The following is a 22,039-nucleotide window of genomic DNA, read 5'->3' as shown; positions in this document are numbered from 1 at the left end:
CCTCATCTGGAACCGGTACCCCCCTGAACCCCCATTCCCGGGCACTGGGAACCCCCTGAATTCCCTTATCCGGGACTGGGACCCCCTCGAACCCCCTCCAATGCACTGGGACCCCCCTGCACCCCATTCCCGGCCATCCCGCCTTTCCCAGACCCCAGACCCGCCCTTTTCCTCGGCTTTTGGACCCCCCGGTCTCCCAAATTTCCGTCTCCACCCCGTTTTCCACTCCCGCCGCTTCCCAAAACGGGGTCCCAGAGGGTCCCAGGGGTCTCGGGGGGTCTCAGCAGGGATCCAATGGGATCCAGATGAGCTCCCTGGAATTCCCCTTTCCCCGCGTCCCCTCCCCCCACCGCGTTCCCTCGGTCACTTTCTCTTTCCCTTCTCCCAAACTGCGTCCCCGGGATCCGCCCGCCTCTCCCCGTCCCAGCCCCCCTTTCCCGTCACCCAGGGACCCCCTGGACCCCCATTCCTGCCTTTCCCAGCTCCCAGACCCCGCTCTCCTCAACCCCAGGGACCCCTGGAGCCCCTTTCGTGGTCACAGGGACTCCCTGGATCCCCCATCGCGCCTCTCCCAGCCCCTTCCTTGAACCTTGGACCATTCCCGGCTCTCCCGGTTCCGCTTCCTGAACCCCAAATCTCTGCGTCCCCCCAGTTCTCCACCCCCTGCGCGTCCTGTGGGGGGGTCCTGGGTGATCCCAGGGGGGATTCAGGGGAATTCCCAGGGTTTCCTCTGTCCCCTCCCCGCGCTCTCCCGGTCACTTTCGCGTCTCCCAAGCTGCGGCCCCGGGATCTGCCCGGGGACCGGGGACTGCCCCCGGCTCCGGGACCCCCCTGAGCCGCAATTCCTGGGCACCGGGAACCCCTGCACTTCCATTTCCGGGCGAACCCCCCTTCCTGGGCACAGAGACCCCCTTGAACGTTCATTTCGGGGCACCGGGACCCCCCTGTACCCCCTTCCCCGGCCCCGAAAATCCCTGAACCCCCTTATCTGGCACCTGGAACCCCCTGAACCCCCATTCTCAGGCACGGAAACCTCCCTGAACCCCCATTTCTCGGAATCGGGACTTCCCTGAACCCCCATTTTCAGGCAGCGTGACCTCTTGAACCCCGAAACATAGGAAGGGACACCCCTGTACCCCATTTCCTGGGCACCGGGAACCCCCTGAACCCCCATTCTGCTGCACCAGGACCCCCTAAGGCCCCCATTCCTGGCAAAGGGAACCCCCCTGCACCCCCTTTCCCAGCACCGGATCCCTGCCACGCCATTATCTGGCACCGGGACCCCCTGACCCCCGATGACCAGGAAGGGACCCCCCCCCCCCACCGAACCCCATTTCCTGGGAATCGGAACACCTCTGCATCCCCTTATGCAGCACCGAGACCCCGTGAACCCCCATTCCGCTGTACCCCGTGCACCCCCGAACCCGGGACTGGAGCCCTCCCAAACCCTCCATCCTCACACACCGGGACCCCCCTGTACCCCCATATCCAGCACAGGGATCCCCCTGTACCCCCATATCCAGCACGGGGATCCCCCTGCAGCCCCATATCCAGCACCCCCCACCCCCTTTCCCGCCCCTCCCCCTCTCGGAGACCTCAGCCCCCACTTTTCCTTCAGCCCGGGACCCCCTGAATCTCCGTTCCTGGGCATGGGGACCCCCTGCACCCCCTTCTCCGGGACTGGAACCCCCTCCTGGACCCCCTTCCCGTGTTCTGGGACCCCCTGCCCCCCGTTCCCGGCCATCCCGCCCTTCCCAGACCCCCGAGCCGCCCTTTTCCTTCACCTTTGCACCCCCAGATCTCCCAAATTTCCGTTTCCCCCCAGTTCTCCACACCCGGCGCTTTCTCAAGCGGGGTCCCAGGGGGCCCCAGGTGGTTCCCAGAGGGCTCCAGGGCGGCCGCAGCGGGGATCCAGAGGGATCCAGTGGGATCCAAAGGGATTCTCTGGAATTCCCCCGTCCCCTCCCCCCAGCCCCGCCTCGGGCTCGTCCTCTTCCGCGTCCTAACCTGAGAACCCGGGATCTGCCCGGCGCCCGGTGACGTCACTGACACACCGGGCTGCCATTGGCGAGCAGTAAATAGCGGCGCCAATGGCGGGGCAGGAGGCGGCTCTGTGGGCGGGGCCAGAGCTGTGGGCGGGAGGGACCAGAGCTGTGCCCGGGGCCGCAGCGGAGCAGCGCGATGGGTCCAGCGCTGCCTCTGGGGCTCCTTTTGGGGCTCCTCTTGGGGCTGCAGGGGATCCTGGGGGACCCGGGCGGCCCTCCGAGAGGTGAGTGGGACCCCCCGAAACAGGGACCACCCTGAGCCGCAATTCCCGGACACCGGGACCCTTTTGAACTTCTCTTTCCGGGCACCGGGAACACCCTAAACCTCAATTCCCGGGCAGGGGAACCCCCCTGAGCCCCATTTTGAGTCCTGTGACCCCCCTCAATCCCCTTTCCGAGCACCGGGACCCCCGTGTACCCCCTCATCTGGCACCGACACCCCCCTGAACCACCATTCCCGGGCACTGGGAACCCCCGGAATTCCCTTATCCGGGACTGGGAACCCCCGCACCCCCTCCAATGCACTGGGACCCCCCTGCACCCCATTCCCGGGAATCTCGCTTTTCCCAGACCCCCGAGCCGCCCTTTTCCTCGGCTTTTGGACAACCCGGATCTCCCAAATTTCCGTCTCCACCCCGTTTTCCACTCCCGCCGCTTCCCGAAACGGGGTCCCAGAGGGTCCCAGGGGTCTCGGGGGGTCTCAGCAGGGATCCAATGGGATCCAGATGAGCTCCCTGGAATTCCCCTTTCCCCGCGTCCCCTCCCCCCACCGCGTTCCCTCGGTCACTTTCTCTTTCCCTTCTCCCAAACTGCGTCCCCGGGATCCGCCCGCCTCTCCCCGCCCCAGCCCCCCTTTCCCGTCACCCAGGGACCCCCTGGACCCCCATTCCTGCCTTTCCCAGCTCCCACACCCCGCTCTCCTCAACCCCAGGTACCCCTGGACCCCCTTTCGTGGTCACAGGGACTCCCTGGATCCCCCATCGCGTCTCTCCCAGCCCCTTCCTTGAACCTTGGACCATTCCCGGCTCTCCCGGTTCTGCTTCCTGACCTTTGGACGCCCCCAGACCCCCAAATCTCTGCATCTCCCCAGTTCTCCACCCCCTGCGCATCCTGTGGGGAGGTCCTGGGTGATCCCAAGGGGGATTCAGGGGAATTCCCAGGGTTTCCTCTGTCCCCTCCCCGCGCTCCCCCGGTCACTTTCGCGTCTCCCAAGCTGCGGCCCCGGGATCTGCCCAGGGACCGGGGACTGCCCCCGGCACCGGGACCCCCCTGAGCCGCAATTCCTGGGCACCGGGAACCCCTGCACTTCCATTTCCGGGCGAACCCCCCTTCCTGGGCACAGAGACCCCCTTGAACGTTCATTTTGGGGCACTGGGACCCCCTGGTACCCTCTTCCCCAGTCCCGAAAACCCCTGCACCCCCTTATCGAGAACCTGGAACCCCCTGAACCCCCATTCTCGGGCACGGAAACCTCCCGGAACCCCCATTTCTGGGCACCGGGACCCCCCATTTTCAGGCACCGGGACCCCTTGAATCCCGGAATCTAGGAAGGGACCCCCCTGAAACCTATTTCCCGGGCACCGGGACCCCCTGAACTTTCATTTTTGGGCACCAGGAACCTCCCTGAGCCTTATTTTGGGTCCTGTGACCCCCCTGTACCCCCTTTCCCAGCACCGGGACCCCCATGTACACCCTCGTCTGGCAGGGGCACCCCCCTGAACCCCCATTCCCGGGCACTGGGAACCCCCTGAATTCCCTTATTCGGGCCTGGGACTCCCCCACAACCCCGCCAGTGCTCTTGGACCCCCCTGCACCCCATTCCCGGCCATCCCGCCTTTCCCAGACCCCAGACCCGCCCTTTTCCTCGGCTTTTGGACAACCCGGATCTCCCAAATTTCCGTCTCCACCCCATTTTCCAGTCCCGCCGCTTCCCGAAACGGGGTCCCAGAGGGTCCCAGGGGTCTCGGGGGGTCTCAGCAGGGATCCAATGGGATCCAGATGAACTCCCTGGAATTCCCCTTTCCCCGCGTCCCCTCCCCCCACCGCGTTCCCTCGGTCACTTTCTCTTTCCATTCTCCCAAACTGCGTCCCCGGGATCCGCCCGCCTCTCCCCGCCCCAGCCCCCCTTTCCCGTCACCCAGGGACCCCCTGGACCCCCATTCCTGCCTTTCCCAGCTCTCAGACCCCGCTCTCCTCAACCCCACGGACCCCTGTACCCCCTTTCGTGGTCACAGGATCCCCCTGGATCCTCCATCGCGCCTCTTCCAGCCCCGTCCTTGAACCTTGGACCATTCCCGGCTCTCCCGGTTCTGCTTCCTGACCCATGGACGCCCCCAGACCCCCAAATCTCTTCATCCCCCCAGTTCTCCACCCCCTGCGCGTCCTGTGGGTGGATCCTGGGTGATCCCAGGGGGGATTCAGGGGAATTCCCAGGGTTTCCTCTGTCCCCTCCCTGCGCTCTCCCGGTCACTTTCGCGTCTCCCAAGCTGCGGCCCCGGGATCTGCCCGGGGACCGGGGACTGCCCCCGGCACCGGGACCCCCCTGAGCCGCAATTCCTGGGCACCGGGAACCCCTGCACTTCCATTTCCGGGCGAACCCCCCTTCCTGGGCACAGAGACCCCCTTGAACGTTCATTTCGGGGCACCGGGACCCCCCTGTACCCCCTTCTCCAGCCCCGAAAACCCCTGCACCCCTTTATCTGGAACCTGGAACGCCCTGAACCCCCATTCTCAGGCACGGAAACCTCCCGGAACCCCCATTTCTGGGCACCGGGACACCCCTGAACCTCCATTTTCAGGCACTGGGATCCCTTGAACCCCGGGACATAGGAAGGGACCCCCTGAACCCCATTTCCTGGGCACCGGGACCCCCTGAACCCCATTTCCTGGGCACCGGGACCCCCTGAACCCCCATTCCGCTGCACCAGGACCCCCTAAGCCCCCCATTCCTGGCAAAGGGAACCCCCCCTGCACCCCCTTTCCCAGCACCGGATCCCCACCAAGCCATTATCTGGCACCGGGACCCCCTGAACCCCGATGAGCAGGAAGGAATCCCCCCTCGAACCCCATTTCCTGGGCACCGGGACCCCTCTGCATCCCCTTATGCAGCACCGGGACCCCCCTGTACCCCCATATCCAGCACGGGGATCCCCCTGCAGCCCCATATCCAGCACCCCCCACCTCCTTTCCCGCGCCTCCCCCTCTCGGAGACCCCAGCCCCCACTTTTTCTTGACCCCGGGACCCCCTGAACCTCCGTTCCTGGGCATGGGGACCCCCTGCACCCCCTTCTCCGGGACTGAAACCCCCCTCCTGGACCCCCTTCCCGTGTTCTGGGACCCCCCGCCCCCCGTTCCCGGCCATCCCGCCCTTCCCAGACCCCCGAGCCGCCCTTTTCCTTCACCTTTGCACCCCCAGATCCACAAATTTCCGTTTCCACCCCGTTTTCCACTCCCGCCGCTTCCCGAAACGGGGTCCCAGAGGGTCCCAGGGGTCTCGGGGGTCTCAGCAGGGATCCAGTGGGGTCCGGATGAACTCCCTGGAATTCCCCTTTCCCCGCGTCCCGTCCCCCCACCGCGTTCCCTCGGTCACTTTCTCTTTCCCGTCTCCCAAACTGCGTCCCCGGGACCCCCTGGACCCCCATTCCTGCCTTTCCCAGCTCCCACACCCCGCTCTCCTCAACCCCAGGGACCCCTGGACCCCCTTTCGTTGTCACAGGGACCCCCTGGATCCCCCATCGCGCCTCTCCCAGCCCCTTCCTTGAACCTTGGACCATTCCCGGCTCTCCCGGTTCCGCTTCCCGACCTTTGGACGTCCCCAGACCCCAAATCTCTGCGTCCCCCCAGTTCTCCACCCCCTGCGCGTCCTGTGGGGGGGTCCTGGGTGATCCCAAGGGGGATTCAGGGGAATTCCCAGGGTTTCCTCTGTCCCCTCCCCGCGCTCTCCCGGTCACTTTCGCGTCTCCCAAGCTGTGGCCCCGGGATCTGCCCGGGGACCGGGGACTGCCCCCGGCACCGGGACCCCCCTGAGCCGCAATTCCTGGGCACCGGGAACCCCTGCACTTCCATTTCCGGGCGAACCCCCCTTCCTGGGCACAGAGACCCCCTTGAACGTTCATTTCGGGGCGCCGGGACCCCCCTGTACCCCCTTACCCGGCCCCAAAATCCCCTGCACCCCCTTATCTGGCACCTGGAACCCCCTGAACCCCCATTCTCGGGCACGGAAACCTCCCGGAACCCCCATTTCTTCGGCACCGGGACCCCCCTGAACCTCCATTTTCAGGCACTGGGACCCCTTGAACGCCGGACCATAGGAAGGGACCCCCTGAACCCCATTTCCTGGGCACCGGGACCCCCTGAACCCCCATTCCGCTGCACCGGGACCCCCTAAGGCCCCCATTCCTGTGAACGGGAACCCCCCTGCACCCCCTTTCCCAGCACCGGATCCCCACCACGCCATTATCTGGCACCGGGACCCCCTGAACCCCGATGACCAGGAAGGGATCCCCCCCCCCTCCGAACCCCATTTCCTGGGCATCGGGACCCCTCTGCATCCCCTCATGCAGCACCGGGGCCCCCTGAACCCCCATTCCGCTGCACCAGGACCCCCGTGCACCCCCGTACCCGGGACTGGAGCCGTCCCAAACCCTCCATCCTCGCACACCGGGACCCCCCTGTACCCCCATATCCAGCACGGGGATCCCCCTGCAGCCCCATATCCAGCACCCCCCACCCCCTTTCCCACCCCTCCCCCTCTCGGAGACCCCAGCCCCCACTTTTCCTTCACCCCGGGACCCCCTGAACCTCCGTTCCTGGGCATGGGGACCCTCTGCACCTCCTTATCCGGGACTGGAACCCCCTCCTGGACCCCCTTCCCGTGTTCTGGGACCCCCCGTCCCCCGTTCCTGGGCACCCCGCCCTTCCCAGACCCCCGAGCCGCCCTTTTCCTTCACCTTTGCACCCCCAGATCCCCAAATTTCCTGGTCCCCCCAGTTCTCCACACCCGGCGCTTTCTCAAGCGGGGTCCCAGGGGGCCCCAGGTGGTTCCCAGAGGGCTCCAGGGCGGCCGCAGCGGGGATCCAGAGGGATCCAGAGGGATCCAGGGGGATCCAGAGGGATCCAGAGGGATTCTCTGGAATTCCCCCGTCCCCTCCCCCCAGCCCCGCCTCGGGCTCGTCCTCTTCCGCGTCCTAACCTGAGAACCCGGGATCTGCCTGGCGCCCGGTGACGTCACTGACACACCGGGCTGCCATTGGCGAGCAGGAAATAGCGGCGCCAATGGCGGGGCAGGAGGCGGCTCTGTGGGCGGGGCCAGAGCTGTGGGCGGGAGGGACCAGAGCTGTGCCCGGGGCCGCAGCGGAGCAGCGCGATGGGTCCAGCGCTGCCTCTGGGGCTCCTTTTGGGGCTCCTCTTGGGGCTGCAGGGCATCCTGGGGGACCCGGGCGGCCCTCCGAGAGGTGAGTGGGACCCCCCGAATCCGGGACCACCCTGAACCGCAATTCCCGGACACCGGGACCCCCCTGAACTTCTCTTTCCGGGCACCGGGAACACCCTAAACTTCCATTCCCGGGCAGGGGAACCCCCCTGAGCCCCATTTTGGGTCCTGTGACCCCCCCTCAATCCCCTTTCCCAGCACCGGGACCCCCGTGTACCCCCTCATCTGGAACCGGTACCCCCCTGAACCCCCATTCCCGGGCACTGGGAACCCCCTGAATTCCCTTATCCGGGACTGGGAACCCCCGCACCCCCTCCAATGCACTGGGACCCCCCTGCACCCTATTCCCGGGTATCCCGCCTTTCTCAGACCCCAGACCCGCCCTTTTCCTCGGCTTTTAGACCCCAAATTTCCGTCGCCACCCCGTTTTCCACTCCCGCCGCTTCCCGAAACGGGGTCCCAGAGGGTCCCAGGGGTCTCGGGGGTCTCAGCAGGGATCCAATGGGATCCGGATGAACTCCCTGGAATTCCCCTTTCCCCGCGTCCCCTCCCCCCACCGCGTTCCCTCGGTCACTTTCTCTTTCCATTCTCCCAAACTGCGTCCCCGGGATCCGTCCGCCTCTCCCCACCCCAGCCCCCCTTTCCCGTCTCCCAGGGACCCCCTGGACCCCCATTCCTGCCTTTCCCAGCTCTCAGACCCCGCTCTCCTCAACCCCAGGGACCCCTGGACCCCTTTCGTGGTCACAGGGACCCCCTGGATCCCCCATCGCGCCTCTCCCAGCCCCGTCCTTGAACCTTGGACCATTCCCGGCTCTCCCGGTTCCGCTTCCTGACCTTTGGACGCCCCCAGACCCCCAAATCTCTGCGTCCCCCCAGTTCTCCACCCCTTGCGCGTCCTGTGGGGGGGTCCTGGGTGATCCCAGGGGGGATTCAGGGGAATTCCCAGGGTTTCCTCTGTCCCCTCCCTGCGCTCTCCCGGTCACTTTCGCGTCTCCCAAGCTGCGGCCCCGGGATCTGCCCGGGGACCGGGGACTGTCCCCGGCACCGGGACCCCCCTGAGCCGCAATTCCTGGGCACCGGGAACCCCTGCACTTCCATTTCCGGGCGAATCCCCCTTCCTGGGCACAGAGACCCCCTTGAACGTTCATTTCGGGACCCCCTGTACCCCCTTTCCCAGCCCCGAAAACCCCTGCACCCCCTTATCTGGAACCTGGAACCCACTGAACCCCCATTCTCGGGCACGGAAACCTCCCGGAACCCCCATTTCTGGGCACCGGGACCCCCCTGAACCTCCATTTTCAGGCACTGGGACCCCTTGAACCCTGGAACATAGGATGGGCCCGCCTCTGAACCCCGTTTACTGGGCATTTGGACCCCCTGAATCCCCATTCCGCTGCACCAGGACCCCCTGAGGCCCCCATTCCTGTGAACAGGAACCCCCCTGCACCCCCTTTCCCAGAACCGGATCCCAGCCACGCCATTATCTGGCACCGGGACCCCCTGAACCCCGATGACCAGGAAGGGACCCCCACCCGAACCCCATTTCCTGGACACCGGGACCCCTCTGCATCCCCTTATGCAGCAGCGGGACCCCCTGAACCCCCATTCCGCTGCACCAGGACCCCCGTGCACCCCCGTACCCGGGACTGGAACCCTCCCAAACCCTCCATCCTCACACACCGGGGCCCCCCTGTACCCCCATATCCAGCACGGGGATCCCCCTGCAGCCCCATCTCCAGCACCCCCCACCCCCTTTCCCGCCCCTCCCCCTCTCGGAGACCCCAGCCCCCACTTTTCCTTGACCCCGGGACCCCCTGAACCTCCGTTCCTGGGCATGGGGACCCCCTGCACCTCCTTATCCAGGACTGGAACCCCCTCCTGGACCCCCTTCCCGTGTTCTGGGAACCCCCGCCCCCTGTTCCCGGCCATCTCGCCCTTCCCAGACCCCCGAGCCGCCCTTTTCCTTCACCTTTGCACCCCCAGATCCCCAAATTTCCGGGTCCCCCCAGTTCTCCACACCCGGCGCTTTTATAACCGTGGTCTCAGAGGGCCCCAGGTGGTTCCCAGAGGGCTCCAGGGTGGCCGCAGCGGGGATCCAGAGGGATCCAGAGGGATCCAGGGGGATCCAGAGGGATTCTCTGGAATTCCCCCGTCCCCTCCCCCCAGCCCCGCCTCGGGCTCGTCCTCTTCCGCGTCCTAACCTGAGAACCCGGGATCTGCCCGGCGCCTGGTGACGTCACTGACACACCGGGCTGCCATTGGCGAGCAGGAAATAGCGGCGCCAATGGCGGGGCAGGAGGCGGCTCTGTGGGCGGGGCCAGAGCTGTGGGCGGGAGGGACCAGAGCTGTGCCCGGGGCCGCAGCGGAGCAGCGCGATGGGTCCAGCGCTGCCTCTGGGGCTCCTTTTGGGGCTCCTTTTGGGGCTGCAGGGGATCCTGGGGGACTCGAGCGGCCCGCCGAGAGGTGAGTGGGACCCCCCGAATCCGAGACCACCCTGAACCGCAATTCCCGGACACCGGGAACCCACTGAACTTCGCTTTCCGGGCACCGGGAGCACCTTAAACTTCCATTCCCGGCCAGGGGAACCCCCACTGAGCCCCATTTTGAGTCCTGTGACCCCCCTCAATCCCCTTTCCCAGCACCGGGACCCCCGTGTACCCCCTCATCTGGCACCGGTACCCCTCTGAACCCCCATTCCCGGGCACTGGGAACCCCCTGAATTCCCTTATCCGGGACTGGGACCCCCCCGCACCCCCTCCAATGCACTGGGCCCCCCCTGCACCCCATTCCCGGGCATTCGGCTTTTCCCAGATCCCCGAGCCGCCCTTTTCCTCGGCTTTTGGACCCCCCGGATCTCCCAAATTTCCGTCTCCACCCCGTTTTCCACTCCCGCCGCTTCCCGAAACGGGGTCCCAGAGGGTCCCAGGGGTCTCGGGGGGTCTCAGCAGGGATCCAATGGGATCCAGATGAGCTCCCTGGAATTCCCCTTTCCCCGCGTCCCGTCCCCCCACCGCGTTCCCTCGGTCACTTTCTCTTTCCCTTCTCCCAAACTGCGTCCCCGGGATCCGTCCGCCTCTCCCCACCCCAGCCCCCCTTTCCCGTCACCCAGGGACCCCCTGGACCCCCATTCCTGCCTTTCCAAGCTCCCAGACCCCGCTCTCCTCAACCCCACGGACCCCTGGACCCCCTTTCGTGGTCACAGGGACTCCCTGGATCCCCCATTGCGCCTCTCCCAGCCCCGTCCTTGAACCTTGCACCATTCCCGGCTCTCCCGGTTCCACTTCCTGACCTTTGGACGCCCCCAGACCCCCAAATCTCTGCGTCCCCCCAGTTCTCCACTCCCTGCGCGTCCTGTGGGGGGTCCTGGGTGATCCCAGGGGGGATTCAGGGGAATTCTCAGGGTTTCCTCTGTCCCCTCCCCGCGCTCTCCCGGTCACTTTCGCGTCTCCCAAGCTGCGGCCCCGGGATCTGCCCGGGGACCGGGGACTGCCCCCGGCACCGGGACCCCCCTGAGCCGCAATTCCTGGGCACCGGGAACCCCTGCACTTCCATTTCCGGGCGAACCCCCCTTCCTGGGCACAGAGACCCCCTTGAACGTTCATTTCGGGACCCCCCTGTATCCCCTTTCCCAGCCCCGAAAACCCCTGCACCCCCTTATCTGGCACCTGGAACCCCCTGAACCCCCATTCTCGGGCACGGAAATCTCCCGGAACCCCCATTTCTCGGAATCGGGACTTCCCTGAACCCCCATTTTCAGTCACCGGGGCCTCTTGAACCCAGAAACATAGGAAGGGACACCCCTGAACCCCATTTCCTGGGCACCGGGACCCCCTGAACCCCCATTCTGCTGCACCAGGACCCCCTAAGCCCCCATTCCTGTGAACCGGAACCCCCTGCACCCCCTTTCCCAGCACTAGATCCCCACCACGCCATTATCTGTCACCGGGACCCCCTGAACCCCGATGACCAGGAAGGGACCCCCCGAACCCCATTTTGTGGGCATCGGGACCCCTCTGCATCCCCTTATGCAGCAGCGGGACCCCCTGAACCCCCATTCCGCTGCACCAGGACCCCCGTGCACCCCCGTACCCGGGACTGGAGCCCTCCCAAACCCTCCATCCTCGCACACCGGGACCCCCCTGTACCCCCATATCCAGCACGGGGATCCCCCTGCAGCCCCATCTCCAGCACCCCCCACCCCCTTTCCCGCCCCTCCCCCTCTCGGAGACCCCAGCCCCCACTTTTCCTTCACCCCGAGACCCCCTGAACCTCCGTTCCTGGACATGGGGACCCCCTGCACCCCCTTCTCCGGGACTGAAATCCCCTCCTGGACCCCCTTCCCGTGTTCTGGGACCCCCCGCCCCCCGTTCCCGGGCACCCCGCCCTTCCCAGACCCCCGAGCCGTCCTTTTCCTTCACCTTTGCACGCCCAGATCCCCAAATTTCCTGGTCCCCCCAGTTCTCCACACCCGGCGCTTTCTCAAGCGGGGTCCCAGGGGGCCCCAGGTGGTTCCCAGAAGGCTCCAGGGCGGCCGTAGCGGGGATCCAGAGGGATCCAGAGGGATCCAGGGGGATCCAGAGGGATCCAGAGGGATTCTCTGGAATTCCCCCGTCCCCTCCCCCCAGCCCCGCCTCGGGCTCGTCCTCTTCCGCGTCCTAACCTGAGAACCCGGGATCTGCCCGGCGCCCGGTGACGTCACTGACATACCGGGCTGCCATTGGCGAGCAGGAAATAGCGGCGCCAATGGCGGGGCAGGAGGCGGCTCTGTGGGCGGGGCCAGAGCTGTGGGCGGGAGGGACCAGAGCTGTGCCCGGGGCCGCAGCGGAGCAGCGCGATGGGTCCAGCGCTGCCTCTGGGGCTCCTTTTGGGGCTCCTCTTGGGGCTGCAGGGCATCCTGGGGGACCCGGGCGGCCCGCCGAGAGGTGAGTGGGACCACCCGAATCCGGGACCACCCTGAACCGCAATTCCCGGACACCGGGATCCCCCTGAACTTCACTTTCCGGGCACCGGGAACACCCTAAACTTCCATTCCCGGGCAGGGGAACCCCCCTGAGTCCCATTTTGGGTCCTGTGACCCCCCTCAATCCCCTTTCCCAGCACCGGGACCCCCGTGTACCCCGTCATCTGGAACCGGTACCCCCCTGAACCCCCATTCCCGGGCACTGGGAACCCCCTGAATTCCCTTATCCGGGACTGGGACCCCCCCGCACCCCCTCCAATGCACTGGGACCCCCCTGCACCCCATTCCCGGGCATTCGGCTTTTCCCAGACCCCAGACCCGCCCTTTTCCTCGGCTTTTGGACCCCCCGGATCTCCCAAATTTCCGTCTCCACCCCGTTTTCCACTCCCGCCGCTTCCCGAAACGGGGTCCCAGAGGGTCCCAGGGGTCTCGGGGGTCTCAGCAGGGATCCAGTGGGATCCAGATGAACTCCCTGGAATTCCCCTTTCCCCGCGTCCCCTCCCCCCACCGCGTTCCCTCGGTCACTTTCTCTTTCCATTCTCCCAAACTGCGTCCCCGGGATCCGCCCGCCTCTCCCCGCCCCAGCCCCCCTTTCCCGTCACCCAGGGACCCCCTGGACCCCCATTCCTGCCTTTCCCAGCTCCCAGACCCCGCTCTCCTCAACCCCAGGTACCCCTGGACCCCCTTTCGTGGTCACAGGGACTCCCTGGATCCCCCATCGCGCCTCTCCCAGCCCCGTCCTTGAACCTTGGACCATTCCCGGCTCTCCCGGTTCTGCTTCCTGACCTTTGGACGCCCCCAGACCCCCAAATCTCTGCATCTCCCCAGTTCTCCACCCCCTGCGCATCCTGTGGGGAGGTCCTGGGTGATCCCAAGGGGGATTCAGGGGAATTCCCAGGGTTTCCTCTGTCCCCTCCCCGCGCTCCCCCGGTCACTTTCGCGTCTCCCAAGCTGCGGCCCCGGGATCTGCCCAGGGACCGGGGACTGCCCCCGGCACCGGGACCCCCCTGAGCCGCAATTCCTGGGTACCGGGAACCCCTGCACTTCCATTTCCGGGCGAACCCCCCTTCCTGGGCACAGAGACCCCCTTGAACGTTCATTTCGGGGCACCGGGACCCCCTGTATCCCCTTCCCCAGCCCCGAAAACCCCTGCACCCCCTTATCGAGAACCTGGAACCCCCTGAACCCCCATTCTCGGGCACGGAAACCTCCCGGAACCCCCATTTCTGGGCACCGGGACCCCCCATTTTCAGGCACCGGGACCCCTTGAATCCCGGAACATAGGAAGGGACCCCCCTGAAACCTATTTCCCGGGCACCGGGACCCCCTGAACTTTCATTTTTGGGCACCAGGAACCCCCCTGAGCCTCATTTTGGGTCCTGTGACCCCCCTCAATCCCCTTTCCCAGCACCGGGACCCCCATGTACACCCTCGTCTGGCAGGGGCACCCCCCTGAACCCCCATTCCCGGGCACTGGGAACCCCCTGAATTCCCTTATTCGGGCCTGGGACTCCCCCACAACCCCGCCAGTGCTCTTGGACCCCCCTGCACCCCATTCCCGGCCATCCCGCCTTTCCCAGACCCCAGACCCGCCCTTTTCCTCGGCTTTTGGACAACCCGGATCTCCCAAATTTCCGTCTCCACCCCATTTTCCAGTCCCGCCGCTTCCCGAAACGGGGTCCCAGAGGGTCCCAGGGGTCTCGGGGGGTCTCAGCAGGGATCCAATGGGATCCAGATGAACTCCCTGGAATTCCCCTTTCCCCGCGTCCCCTCCCCCCACCGCGTTCCCTCGGTCACTTTCTCTTTCCATTCTCCCAAACTGCGTCCCCGGGATCCGCCCGCCTCTCCCCGCCCCAGCCCCCCTTTCCCGTCACCCAGGGACCCCCTGGACCCCCATTCCTGCCTTTCCCAGCTCTCAGACCCCGCTCTCCTCAACCCCACGGACCCCTGTACCCCCTTTCGTGGTCACAGGATCCCCCTGGATCCTCCATCGCGCCTCTTCCAGCCCCGTCCTTGAACCTTGGACCATTCCCGGCTCTCCCGGTTCTGCTTCCTGACCCATGGACGCCCCCAGACCCCCAAATCTCTTCATCCCCCCAGTTCTCCACCCCCTGCGCGTCCTGTGGGTGGATCCTGGGTGATCCCAGGGGGGATTCAGGGGAATTCCCAGGGTTTCCTCTGTCCCCTCCCTGCGCTCTCCCGGTCACTTTCGCGTCTCCCAAGCTGCGGCCCCGGGATCTGCCCGGGGACCGGGGACTGCCCCCGGCACCGGGACCCCCCTGAGCCGCAATTCCTGGGCACCGGGAACCCCTGCACTTCCATTTCCGGGCGAACCCCCCTTCCTGGGCACAGAGACCCCCTTGAACGTTCATTTCGGGGCACCGGGACCCCCCTGTACCCCCTTCTCCAGCCCCGAAAACCCCTGCACCCCTTTATCTGGAACCTGGAACGCCCTGAACCCCCATTCTCAGGCACGGAAACCTCCCGGAACCCCCATTTCTGGGCACCGGGACACCCCTGAACCTCCATTTTCAGGCACTGGGATCCCTTGAACCCCGGGACATAGGAAGGGACCCCCTGAACCCCATTTCCTGGGCACCGGGACCCCCTGAACCCCCATTCCGCTGCACCAGGACCCCCTAAGCCCCCCATTCCTGGCAAAGGGAACCCCCCCTGCACCCCCTTTCCCAGCACCGGATCCCCACCAAGCCATTATCTGGCACCGGGACCCCCTGAACCCCGATGAGCAGGAAGGAATCCCCCCTCGAACCCCATTTCCTGGGCACCGGGACCCCTCTGCATCCCCTTATGCAGCACCGGGACCCCCCTGTACCCCCATATCCAGCACGGGGATCCCCCTGCAGCCCCATCTCCAGCACCCCCCACCTCCTTTCCCGCGCCTCCCCCTCTCGGAGACCCCAGCCCCCACTTTTTCTTGACCCCGGGACCCCCTGAACCTCCGTTCCTGGGCATGGGGACCCCCTGCACCCCCTTCTCCGGGACTGGAACCCCCTCCTGGACCCCCTTCCCGTGTTCTGGGACCCCCCGCCCCCCGTTCCCGGCCATCCCGCCCTTCCCAGACCCCCGAGCCGCCCTTTTCCTTCACCTTTGCACCCCCAGATCCACAAATTTCCGTTTCCACCCCGTTTTCCACTCCCGCCGCTTCCCGAAACGGGGTCCCAGAGATTCCCAGGGGTCTCGGGGGTCTCAGCAGGGATCCAGTGGGGTCCGGATGAACTCCCTGGAATTCCCCTTTCCCCGCGTCCCCTCCCCCCACCGCGTTCCCTCGGTCACTTTCTCTTTCCCGTCTCCCAAACTGCGTCCCCGGGACCCCCTGGACCCCCATTCCTGCCTTTCCCAGCTCCCACACCCCGCTCTCCTCAACCCCAGGGACCCCTGGACCCTCTTTCGTTGTCACAGGGACCCCCTGGATCCCCCATCGCGCCTCTCCCAGCCCCTTCCTTGAACCTTGGACCATTCCCGGCTCTCCCGGTTCCGCTTCCCGACCTTTGGACGTCCCCAGACCCCAAATCTCTGCGTCCCCCCAGTTCTCCACCCCCTGCGCGTCCTGTGGGGGGGTCCTGGGTGATCCCAAGGGGGATTCAGGGGAATTCCCAGGGTTTCCTCTGTCCCCTCCCCGCGCTCTCCCGGTCACTTTCGCGTCTCCCAAGCTGTGGCCCCGGGATCTGCCCGGGGACCGGGGACTGCCCCCGGCACCGGGACCCCCCTGAGCCGCAATTCCTGGGCACCGGGAACCCCTGCACTTGCATTTCCGGGCGAACCCCCCTTCCTGGGCACAGAGACCCCCTTGAACGTTCATTTCGGGGCACCGGGACCCCCCTGTACCCCCTTCCCCGGCCCCAAAATCCCCTGCACCCCCTTATCTGGCACCTGGAACCCCCTGAACCCCCATTCTCGGGCACGGAAACCTCCCGGAACCCCCATTTCTTCGGCACCGGGACCCCCCTGAACCTCCATTTTCAGGCACTGGGACCCCTTGAACGCCGGACCATAGGAAGGGACACCCCTGAACCCCATTTCCTGGGCACCGGGACCCCCTGAACCCCCATTCCGCTGCACCGGGACCCCCTAAGGCCCCCACTCCTGTGAACGGGAACCCCCCTGCACCCCCTTTCCCAGCACCGGATCCCCACCACGCCATTATCTGCCACCGGGACCCCCTGAACCCCGATGACCAGGAAGGGATCCCCCCCCCCTCCGAACCCCATTTCCTGGGCATCGGGACCCCTCTGCATCCCCTCATGCAGCACCGGGGCCCCCTGAACCCCCATTCCGCTGCACCAGGACCCCCGTGCACCCCCGTACCCGGGACTGGAGCCGTCCCAAACCCTCCATCCTCACACACCGGGACCCCCCTGTACCCCCATATCCAGCACGGGGATCCCCCTGCAGCCCCATATCCAGCACCCCCCACCCCCTTTCCCACCCCTCCCCCTCTCGGAGACCCCAGCCCCCACTTTTCCTTCTTCCCGGGACCCCCTGAACCTCCGTTCCTGGGCATGGGGACCCTCTGCACCTCCTTATCCGGGACTGGAACCCCCTCCTGGACCCCCTTCCCGTGTTCTGGGACCCCCCGTCCCCCTGTTCCTGGGCACCCCGCCCTTCCCAGACCCCCGAGCCGCCCTTTTCCTTCACCTTTGCACCCCCAGATCCCCAAATTTCCTGGTCCCCCCAGTTCTCCACACCCGGCGCTTTCTCAAGCGGGGTCCCAGGGGGCCCCAGGTGGTTCCCAGAGGGCTCCAGGGCGGCCGCAGCGGGGATCCAGAGGGATCCAGAGGGATCCAGGGGGATCCAGAGGGATCCAGAGGGATTCTCTGGAATTCCCCCGTCCCCTCCCCCCAGCCCCGCCTCGGGCTCGTCCTCTTCCGCGTCCTAACCTGAGAACCCGGGATCTGCCCGGCGCCCGGTGACGTCACTGACATACCGGGCTGCCATTGGCGAGCAGGAAATAGCGGCGCCAATGGCGGGGCAGGAGGCGGCTCTGTGGGCGGGGCCAGAGCTGTGGGCGGGAGGGACCAGAGCTGTGCCCGGGGCCGCAGCGGAGCAGCGCGATGGGTCCAGCGCTGCCTCTGGGGCTCCTTTTGGGGCTCCTCTTGGGGTTGCAGGGGATCCTGGGGGACCCGGGCGGCCCGCCGAGAGGTGAGTGGGACCACCCGAATCCGGGACCACCCTGAACCGCAATTCCTGGACACCGGGACCCCCCTGAACTTCGCTTTCCGGGCACCGGGAACACCCTAAACTTCCATTCCCGGGCAGGGGAACCCCCCTGAGTCCCATTTTGGGTCCTGTGACCCCCCTCAATCCCCTTTCCCAGCACCGGGACCCCCGTGTACCCCGTCATCTGGAACCGGTACCCCCCTGAACCCCCATTCCCGGGCACTGGGAACCCCCTGAATTCCCTTATCCGGGACTGGGACCCCCCCGCACCCCCTCCAATGCACTGGGACCCCCCTGCACCCCATTCCCGGGCATTCGGCTTTTCCCAGACCCCAGACCCGCCCTTTTCCTCGGCTTTTGGACCCCCCGGATCTCCCAAATTTCCGTCTCCACCCCGTTTTCCACTCCCGCCGCTTCCCGAAACGGGGTCCCAGAGGGTCCCAGGGGTCTCGGGGGGTCTCAGCAGGGATCCAATGGGATCCAGATGAACTCCCTGGAATTCCCCTTTCCCCGCGTCCCCTCCCCCCACCGCGTTCCCTCGGTCACTTTCTCTTTCCATTCTCCCAAACTGCGTCCCCGGGATCCGCCCGCCTCTCCCCGCCCCAGCCCCCCTTTCCCGTCACCCAGGGACCCCCTGGACCCCCATTCCTGCCTTTCCCAGCTCCCAGACCCCGCTCTCCTCAACCCCAGGCACCCCTGGACCCCCTTTCGTGGGCACAGGGACTCCCTGGATCCCCCATCGCGCCTCTCCCAGCCCCTTCCTTGAACCTTGGACCATTCCCGGCTCTCCCGGTTCCGCTTCCCGACCTTTGGACGCCCCCAGACCCCCAAATCTCTGCGTCCCCCCAGTTCTCCACCCCCTGCGCGTCCTGTGGGGGGGTCCTGGGTGATCCGAGGGGGGATTCAGGGGAATTCCCAGGGTTTCCTCTGTCCCCTCCCCGCGCTCTCCCGGTCACTTTCGCGTCTCCCAAGCTGCGGCCCCGGGATCTGCCCGGGGACCGGGGACTGCCCCCGGCACCGGGACCCCCCTGAGCCGCAATTCCTGGGCACCGGGAACCCCTGCACTTGCATTTCCGGGCGAACCCCCCTTCCTGGGCACAGAGACCCCCTTGAACGTTCATTTCGGGGCACCGGGACCCCCCTGTACCCCCTTCCCCAGCCCCGGAAACCCCTGCACCCCCTTATCTGGCACCTGGAACCCCCTGAACCCCCATTCTCGGGCACGGAAACCTCCCAGAACCCCCATTTCTGGGCACCGGGACCCCCCTGAACCTCCATTTTCAGGCACTGGGACCCCTTGAACCCACGGACATGGGAAGGGACCCCCCATGAACCCAATTTCCTGGGCACCGGGACCCCCTGAATCCCCATTCCGCTGCACCAGGACCCCCTAAGGCCCCATTTTTTGGGAACGGGAACCCCCCTGCACCCCCTTTCCCAGCACCGGATCCCAGCCACGCCATTATCTGGCACCGGGACCCCCTGAACCCCGATGACCAGGAAGGGACCCCCCCCCCCCGAACCCCATTTCCTGGGCACCGGGACTCCTCTGCATCCCCTTATGCAGCACCGGGACACCCCTGTACCCCCATATCCAGCACGGGGATCCCCCTGCAGCCCCATCTCCAGCACCCTCCACCCCCTTTCCCGCCCCTCCCCCTCTCGGAGACCCCAGCCCCCACTTTTCCTTCACCCCGGGACCCCCTGAACCTCCGTTCCTGGGCATGGGGACCCCCTGCACCCCCTTCTCCGGGACTGGAACCCCCTCCTGGACCCCCTTCCCGTGTTCTGGGACCCCCCGCCCCCCGTTTCCGGCCATCCCGCCCTTCCCAGACCCCCGAGCCGCCCTTTTCCTTCACCTTTGCACCCCCAGATTTCCCAAATTTCCGTGTCCCCCCAGTTCTCCTCACCCGGCGCTTTTATAACCGTGGTCCCAGAGGGTCCCAGGGGTCTCGGGGGGTCTCAGCAGGGATCCAATGGGATCCAGATGAACTCCCTGGAATTCCCCTTTCCCCGCGTCCTCTCCCCCCACCGCGTTCCCTCGGTCACTTTCTCTTTCCATTCTCCCAAACTGCGTCCCCGGGATCCGCCCGCCTCTCCCCGCCCCAGCCCCCCTTTCCCGTCACCCAGGGACCCCCTGGACCCCCATTCCTGCCTTTCCCAGCTCTCAGACCCCGCTCTCCTCAACCCCAGGGACCCCTGGAGCCCCTTTTGTGGGCACAGGGACCCCCTGGATCCCCCATCGCGCCTCTCCCAGCCCCGTCCTTGAACCTTGGACCATTCCCGACTCTCCCGGTTCAGCTTCCCGACCTTTGGACGCCCCCAGACCCCCAAATCTCTGTGTCACCCCAGTTCTTCACCCCCCGCTCGTCCTATATGGGGCTCCCAGGGGGTCCGGGACGGTCCCTGGGGGGTCGTGGAGTGTTGGGGAGGGTGAAACAGGGAAACCTTATGAATGTGATTGTTTAGCAGAAGATTCTGAAAATATGAAAGTTAGATCGAAGTAGAAATGAAAGCCTGCTTTGAGTCATGAAGCTGAGTACGAGTTAATGTATAACCAAAGAGCAATAGCCTAGCGAGCTAAAGGAGAATCCCTGCTGATAAAACAATGTCCTTCTGCTGATAGAAAGTCCAAAGGTCAAGGAAAAACTTGTAAAGCTTTGTAGAGTTTAAAATGCAACACTGTATGTTAATATGAGGATGCTCAGAGGCTGTATGTAAATTCTTTAGTATCTTGTAGTGATTGGTTACTGAGAATTAGAATATTGACTATAGGAATGCATATATTTTATTGTAACAAGAACCTCTCGCTCTTAACTCTTACTCCTCTCTTATTGATGTGTAAAAACTCTCGCTCGCGGTGAGAGACTTCTCCAGGGTCAAGCCCTTCAAGTATAAGCAATTTATTATAAGGGTAAAAGGAGGGGAGACCCGTGTCCGCCACCAGCCTCGGCGTCCACGTGGTCCGGGGGAGGAGGGAGAGAGCGGGGAGAGCAGAGGAGGAGAGGCTGGAAAAGGGGAGGGAGGGAGTAAAAGCAACAGGGGGAAAAAGCAGAGGGAGAGAGCAGGGAAGACGAGAGGGGTAGGAGCAGGGAGAGAGGGCTGAGGGTTAGGAGTGGGGGAGAGGGGTAAAGGGGTAAGAGGTAAGGGAGAAGGGTTCAGAGGTGAGAGAGAAAAGCTAAGAGAGCGTTCTTGTTACAATCCAATATATGCATTCCTATAGTGAATATTCTAATTCCCAGTAACCAATCACCATGAGACACACCCACTAAAGAATTTACATACAGCCTATGCGCTTCCCTCTATTAACATACAGCGCTGCATTTTAGATTCTACAAAGCTTCACAATTTCTTTCCTTGCTTCTTGACCTTTGGACTTTCTATCAGCAGAAGGACATTGTTTTATCAGCAGGGATTCTCCTTTAGCTGGCTAGGCTATTGCTCTTTGGTTATACAGTAACCAGTACTCAGCTTCGTGACTCAAAGCAGGCTTTCATTTCTACTTCGATCATATTTCATATCTTCATATTTTTAGAATCTTCTGCCAAACAACCACATTCATAAGGTTTCCCTGTTTCACCCTTCTCAGCTCTTCTCTCTCCTCTCTTAACTCTTCACTCTTAGCTCTCACCTCTGAGCTCTTAGCCCTTACGCCCCTCTTAGCCCTTACCCCTTTCCCCACCTCTTAACTCCTACCCCTCTCTTACTTCTTACCCCTCTCCCTGCTCCTGCCCCTCTCTAGTTTTCCCTGATCTCTAACCTCTTTTCTCCCTCTCACTCCGTGCTCTCTCCCCTCCCCCGGGACCACGGGCACGCCGAGGCTGGTGGTGGACACGGATCTCTCCCTCTCTTTACCCTCACAATAAATTGCTTATACCTGAACAGCTTGACCCAGGAGAAGCCTCTCACCGCGAGCGAGCATTTTTAGACACCAATAGTGGAGGGTCCCAGGGAGGATTCTGAGCCCTGAATTTCCAGTCTCAGGCACTGGGACCTCCCCTGCACTCCCTTATCCTGTACCAGTCTCCCCCTGCACCCCCTTTCCCATCCATCCTGCCTTTCCCAGTCCCCAGACCCCCCCCTTTTCCTTCACCCTGAGACCCCCCAGACCCCCATTCCTGCTTTTCTCAGCTCTCACCCCCCCTTTCCTCTGCATCAAGGACCCCCAAGCCCCCCATTCCAGCCATCCCCACCTCGTGACCCCTTTCCTTGACACTGGGGTCCCCTGGACCCCCTTTCCTGGGCACAGGGACCTGCTGGACACCCCACCCCACCTCTTCCAGTCCCTGCACCCCCCCTTTCATAACCCTGGAACCCCCTGAGCCCCTGGACACCAGGACCCCCCTGCACGCCCTTTCCTGTCCACCCCACCTCTCCCACCCCTGGATCCCCTTTCCTTGGCCCCAGGATCCCCAAACCCCTTCC

At 65.0% G+C, this 22,039-nt stretch overlaps 2 protein-coding genes and 1 long non-coding RNA gene across 8 annotated transcripts in view; 2 read left to right on the top strand and 1 right to left on the bottom strand.

Annotated features, from left to right (window-relative positions):
• LOC131588634 (zinc finger protein 239-like) overlaps positions 1–22,039 on the top strand; it is a 156,736-nt gene that overhangs the window by 7,623 nt on the left and 127,074 nt on the right. The window lies entirely within an intron of this gene.
• The window catches only part of LOC131588553 (class I histocompatibility antigen, F10 alpha chain-like), a 31,185-nt gene that overhangs the window by 307 nt on the left and 8,839 nt on the right, over positions 1–22,039 (top strand). For 2 of the 6 annotated variants that reach the window (XM_058857484.1, XM_058857489.1), the window contains exon 1: positions 17,439–17,596. The exons of 1 other annotated variant lie outside the window; for it this stretch is intronic. In XM_058857484.1, coding sequence (XP_058713467.1) covers positions 17,509–17,596 — 88 coding nt within the window. In that variant the 5' untranslated portion in view covers positions 17,439–17,508. Of the gene's footprint in view, positions 1–2,148; positions 2,270–7,382; positions 7,499–9,810; positions 9,940–17,438; positions 17,597–22,039 lie in introns of those variants that run through there. 3 more of the 6 variants (XM_058857486.1, XM_058857487.1, XM_058857488.1) reach the window with 3 other exon arrangements.
• On the bottom strand, positions 10,741–21,932 carry LOC131588653 (uncharacterized). The gene is made up of 3 exons (XR_009279626.1): positions 21,195–21,932; positions 19,943–20,440; positions 10,741–10,765 (listed from the first exon to the last, which is right to left on the bottom strand). It is a non-coding gene; the product is annotated as an uncharacterized LOC131588653 (long non-coding RNA).

This window comes from Poecile atricapillus, chromosome 26, assembly GCF_030490865.1.
Source record: "Poecile atricapillus isolate bPoeAtr1 chromosome 26, bPoeAtr1.hap1, whole genome shotgun sequence".
In the NCBI taxonomy this organism is placed as follows: Eukaryota; Metazoa; Chordata; class Aves; order Passeriformes; family Paridae; genus Poecile; species Poecile atricapillus.
Note: the sequence above shows the minus strand (reverse complement) of the source record. Positions and strands in the feature narration are given on the sequence as shown.